We start from the raw sequence: 5,802 nt of genomic DNA, 5'->3' as shown, positions 1-5,802 counted from the left end.
TAACAGTTTTATTGTGATGTAATATAACATACATAGATTAACAGTTTTATTGTGATGTAATATAACATACACAGATGGGTGCACATAGTGGAAAAATCCTCATAGATATTGGTGAAGCTGAGCACAAATTTTCTTATTACAATAACAAACAGAATGACAAAACAAAGGTGGTAAATGGCCAACTAGATAATCATATTGCATCTACACTATGATCCAAGGCATTGGGTTGACTACACATTTTGTTATTTATTCCTCACTATTTTTAGGAAAATTAACATTTAATTCTCACAACAGGCATCTGCTAGTGATATTGCATTATACACTCATACAAGTATTAAACTTTCTTTAGTTAGTTAAAAACCATCAGTTAGTGCTTATTATAAAGGGATACAGCTCATGGGTTATTTGACAGCCGTTAAGTAACTTACATGATGTGGAAGTTGATTATATATTCCGTTAGCTGGTGGATGAACTAAGGTGCCTACATCGTTTCTACTGTCAACTTTCTCCATATGTGTACAAGTGCCTAAACCATTTATAAGATTAGATGAGAGCACAACTGCACTGTTGTTGTCAAAATCCTCTGTCATTAGAAGAGCTCTTGGATTTTTGGCATCACTTACTTTACAGTTTTCATCTAGCAATCCTTCTATGGTACCATCATCGGATTCTATGAGAAGAGTCGCTGGGTTCGTGCTGCTGCCTGAATCAAAAGACATGTCATTTGTTAAGAGGATCACTTGTTCTGGTGTAGAAGCAACATCGGGATCAGCTGAGCCATTTACAACTACTACAGAGCTATGCTCTTCATCAGATTCAATATCCATAGGAACTGTCAGGACAGTTCCAGTATCATCCTCCTGAGTATTAGATGTATCCACAGTTTGAGAAACACCTTCTGAAACAAGTCTAACAACAGTTTCTACAGGGGTAGGTGTCACCACTGAGCTAGAAGTTTCTGTTGTTAAAGTAGTACATAAAGGCAGATTGTTAGCAGAGTAAGTTGGAGAAGGAGACAAACTAACAGTAAAAGTCTGAGTAGCTAAAGGCAAGCAAGCAGTAAGAATTGATGAACTTTGGGAAGGAGGGGATGGAGTTTCATTCAATACATAATGCACAGAAGGTCGTAGAAGAGGAGTTCCAACTATCAGAGTACTGGCTAAAGAGGTATTAACCAGAGAGGTAAGAGCAACACTGTTCATCCCAAAAGCTGAAGACATGATGGATGTCATGGTTGCTGGGCAGGAAAGTGACCTGGTCTTCACTGGAGCCAGTCCTGGTCGAGCTTTAATCTGCCCGTTACCGCTACTGAAAAAGTGTGACCTGTTACGGCTGGACTCTAGAACTGCCTGACAGATTTGATAGGATCTTTCCAGATTGACAGGACCGTGCTCGACAATGGATCTAGTTGTAGCGACATTATTAACAGGTTGCACAACAGGGATGGAATGTATTGTTAAAGGAGGTACTAACGACATGATACTGTCCTAGAAAGAAAAAGACAGAAATAAAATTTGGAATTAACACACCAAACTTTTCATGAATACTACTTTAAAACTCAGCATAACATTTCATCTGTACAGATTTTTCTGTAGATTATTTTAAACCTTGAAAACTAAATTCTCATTTCACAGAATAATGAATTACTTTATTCACACTAAACATTAATTTCATTCAATAATACCTGTGCAAAAAATCAGTTGTGCTTTTATCATTTTTCTATGAAAGGATTTTTTGTGTGGATTAGATCTTGCCTAAGGTTTTGATGAAATGTTGTCCTAGCATGTGAAAGTAAGACCATTTTTAACATATAAACTCTGATTACTTTTGATATTATTCAGAAATGGAATGCAGAATCATTTCTGATCTTACAGTAGTTTTCTATCTACCTTTTCACAACAAATAAATAATTATGAAGTAAGATCAAGTACGATAATTCCAGTTAACATTTTTGCCATAACAACAAAGAATGCTGGTTAGAAATACTACTAATAAAGAGGATAGTCATTTTTTAGCTTTTTTTTTACTTTTACAATAAATACATTTATAATAATACATTAAAGTTCCAAATAGGTAAACCCTGTGCTCCATGACAAAAACCTGGATACATTTTAATTAACCCTCTCTATACACGACAAAAACCTAGATACATTTTAATTAACCCTCTCTGTACACGACAAAAACCTGGATACATTTTAATTAACCCTCTCTATACACGACAAAAACCTGGATACATTTTAATTAGCCCTCTCTGTACACGACAAAAACCTGGATACATTTTAATTAACCCTCTCTGTACACGACAAAAACCTGGATACATTTTAATTAACCCTCTCTATACACGACAAAAACCTAGATACATATTAATTAACCCTCTCTGTACAGGCTTTATTATTTCAATCAACCTTGAAACACCATGTAACCATGAAACTAGACATAATACAAATATTTTTCATCTTACAGTTTTCAAATTTCATTTGCATAACTCGCAGAACCTGATAAATAAATATCAAGTTTTTTTATTCAGAAAAACTTCATATCTTCTCCATTATTTTCTCTTCCCTAACACTATACAGACTTCATTTGCAGAACCTGATAAATAAATATCAAGTTTTTTTATTCAGAAAAACTTCATATCTTCTCCATTATTTTCTCTTCCCTAACACTATACAGACTTCATTTGCAGAACCTGATAAATAAATATCAAGTTTTTTTATTCAGAAAAACTTCATATCTTTTCCATTATTTTTTCTTCCCTAACACTATACAGACTCCGTCTACTTAACTGACACTGTAACCACCACAAAAAAATGGAAAATAAATCTCAATTACCCTTTTTTTTTCTAGAATGACAGCAGATTGTAGCAGAAAATTACAACTATTTATCATAAACAGTCTAACTTAGCTTATAACATTTTACATTTGCTTTCATTTAATTTCATTGTTTTATTGCTCTTTGGAACATGTCTAACTACTAAACCAACATAACAAGCTAGAAATCACCCAATGAAAACATGGATTAAGTTAAAGTAGAACGTTAAATAATGTACAAGCTTCTCACTTGCATATCTTTCAGAGAAGTTAATTTAGTATTTTTTTGAAAACTAAAAAATTGTATTTAAAAACAACGATTATTTTATACACAATTCAATAAAATGAGATTGTTTTCAGTCTCCAAATTATTAAAATAATAACTTACTGTACAAAGTTAAAAAGTGGTAAAATCCCCGACGTGATTGGAAAACAATCTCATACACTCTACATGTTTCGACGTATATGTTTTGCAAAAATAACACCTATTTATACAGTTATCAAAACACAAATTTACATATTAATGAATTTCACGCCATCTGCTGACAACATTTCCATCAGGTCCATCATCCTTATTCAATAATTTAAATTTTATTGAATTGTGTATAAAATAATAATTGTTTATAAATAAAATTTTTTAGTTTTCAAAATTGAACATTACACATTTGCCAAAAAAACTTCTTGAGATAAAAAAATTGTATTTTTTTATTTAATTTTTTTTCATTTGTTTTAGTACCTAACCTAATGAATTTGTGATTTTTACATTTCAGTGTCTTTTATACCAATAAAATAAAAAATGTGTAGGTCTTGTAACTTTTTGCAGTCGAAGACTCAAAGTGTCAATAAAAGTTAACCCTAATTCTTGCTACATTTACTGAACTTTTATTTATCTAAAATTTTAAACATAATAACAACACACAAACCTTACAATGTCCTTTAACTATTACAATTTAACTGGCTTTCTAACTAAGCTATGAGTGCATTAAACTAATCCCCTTAGCTGGTCGAGCTGAACTCAGTGATACCAACTTTGAATTTGTAGGCTGTGTAATTAAAAAGCAGTCATCATAACAAGCCTATTACATAAATAAGTAAATTATGTGATAGGAGGGTGTGGCATGTAGGTTTGACTTTCTGGTTTATATTTCTGTATAACAAGATGATTGGGGGCTATAACATCAGATTATGTCTTATTAGTATCTATAAGTTTGTAATTTGCATCAAATCTCAGAACCTCAATCGGTGTGGGAAGATTATCTAAAATGTACAATTCTGAATGAAAACCATCACAATATAGAAAAATAAAGATTGGAAATTTATTTACGCATTTCCTTTCAAAAAATAAGAAATTATAACTTTTATTATATTAAAAGTTGATTTATTAACTAGGTTCTGATGCCAAGTTCACTAACATGCATTGATAATAAAGTATTTTCATGAAATTTTAAATATAATTCTGTAAAAAGTCATGACCTATCTGTATCCAAGGGTTAGAGGAATTTCACAGGATATTCACCGCACAATATAGCATCTAGCTAATTCTCTAATAAGGTATGATCCTTGACCTATTTCTGACATAGCAGCGAATGAGGTAGTAGACTCTAACTAACACTAGCTTACACACACAACCCAAGTCCAGTTATTTATAATTAAGCAAATAACACTTACCGCTGCAGTGGTTCCCAAACTGAACTTGGGGCTGTGGGAGATAGTCATTATAGGGACTTGTTGAGGAAGCACCTAGATTGCACAAAACCTTTATACATTCAATGGAAGATACAAGGTCAAAGGTTACATTAAGAAAAAGCACTTATGATAGCTTGAAAACTTAAACATACTAGGTGTGCTAAATATACAGAGTTACTGTAAACCTGTAACCATTTAATCTACTTATTGTAATAATGAAAGCAACAACATATACCAAAGAAAGCAATATATTTACATTTTTAATAAAATTATGGATAATACAGGGTGTCCATACACCATTGAACCAATTAATTAATTCAACAGGAACAGAATTACACTACATAAATGACCGAAGTCTGTGGTATACTGGAGGCTAACATTTCAGGTTCGTCCATAGGCAATGTCACTGTCAGTTCACTTCAACGTGGGCACCATTAGTGACTTGCAATAACTGATCTAAATCCACATACGCACCAGTATCTCCTGAGTAATCAGCACAACTGTGTTTGTTATTTGGACATGAAATGTTGCCATATCTGGTATATTCATCTTCTAGATAACGTTCCTCATCTAAACTAGTGGGAAAAAACTTAAGACGGTCAGTCTCCCACATGCTGCAAACTGTAACTGTTTATTTGGTGTGGTTGCTATTCTGTTCAAATACCAAAATGGTTCAATACGTTATGGACACCCCATATTTTGCTGTATTCTTCAAAGAAATCAATCTTTGTGAAAAAAATTATTTATGTATTTCCTATATTATTTGTTTTACATTCGACACAATATTACATATGAATGTTTCTTTGCTCCTAACTTAATGTAGCAGGATAATCCCTCAATTAAAGTGATGGAATTATCCTTTTAATTGAAGTAAATGTATTATTCCCAATTAAATGAATGAATTACACCATATTTTAAATGGCTTAATTACCCTTACCTAAAACGTGCGTTATCTTCCAATTCATGTGACAGAAAATGTGCAATTTAAATGAAGACTGCATGTCGTTCAGTGTTGGTGAAATTTGTTCGATGTTGAGGGTTTCTTTAATCTGTAATTCGAGATCAATGTTGGCTTTGCAATGGATATTGAAATTTGATAGGTTAAGTTTATGTCCTGTTTCTTCACTACGTTGGTGTATAGAGGAAACACAAGGGTTACACAACTTTTTTGTTTTTTCATGGAAAGTTAACATTTTCCTAAACTAAAAATGTATTTCCAATAATTGGAAATTGTGATATGTTCAGAGATGAAAGTGTCCCTTTCCTAAAAATAATCGAAGCCAAGTAAGGGGGGTCCGTCACCCA

At 32.5% G+C, this 5,802-nt stretch overlaps 1 protein-coding gene across 8 annotated transcripts in view; it reads right to left on the bottom strand.

Moving 5' to 3' along the window:
• The window catches only part of LOC106467734 (putative Polycomb group protein ASXL3), an 84,391-nt gene that overhangs the window by 18,212 nt on the left and 60,377 nt on the right, over positions 1-5,802 (bottom strand). For 7 of the 8 annotated variants that reach the window (XR_002612464.1, XR_002612465.1, XR_002612463.1 and 4 more), the window contains 2 exons: positions 4,480-4,551; positions 429-1,487 (listed from right to left, as the gene is read on the bottom strand). Coding sequence is in view for 5 of the 8 variants with exons in the window: in XM_022395921.1 (XP_022251629.1) it covers positions 429-1,487; positions 4,480-4,551 (1,131 nt within the window). In the remaining 3 variants the exon portion in view is untranslated. The remainder of the gene's footprint in view (positions 1-428; positions 1,488-4,479; positions 4,552-5,802) is intronic. The other variant, XM_022395923.1, reaches the window with a different exon arrangement.

This window comes from Limulus polyphemus, unplaced genomic scaffold (genome assembly GCF_000517525.1).
Source record: "Limulus polyphemus unplaced genomic scaffold, Limulus_polyphemus-2.1.2 Scaffold2722, whole genome shotgun sequence".
Classification (NCBI taxonomy): domain Eukaryota; kingdom Metazoa; phylum Arthropoda; class Merostomata; order Xiphosura; family Limulidae; genus Limulus; species Limulus polyphemus.
Note: the sequence above shows the minus strand (reverse complement) of the source record. Positions and strands in the feature narration are given on the sequence as shown.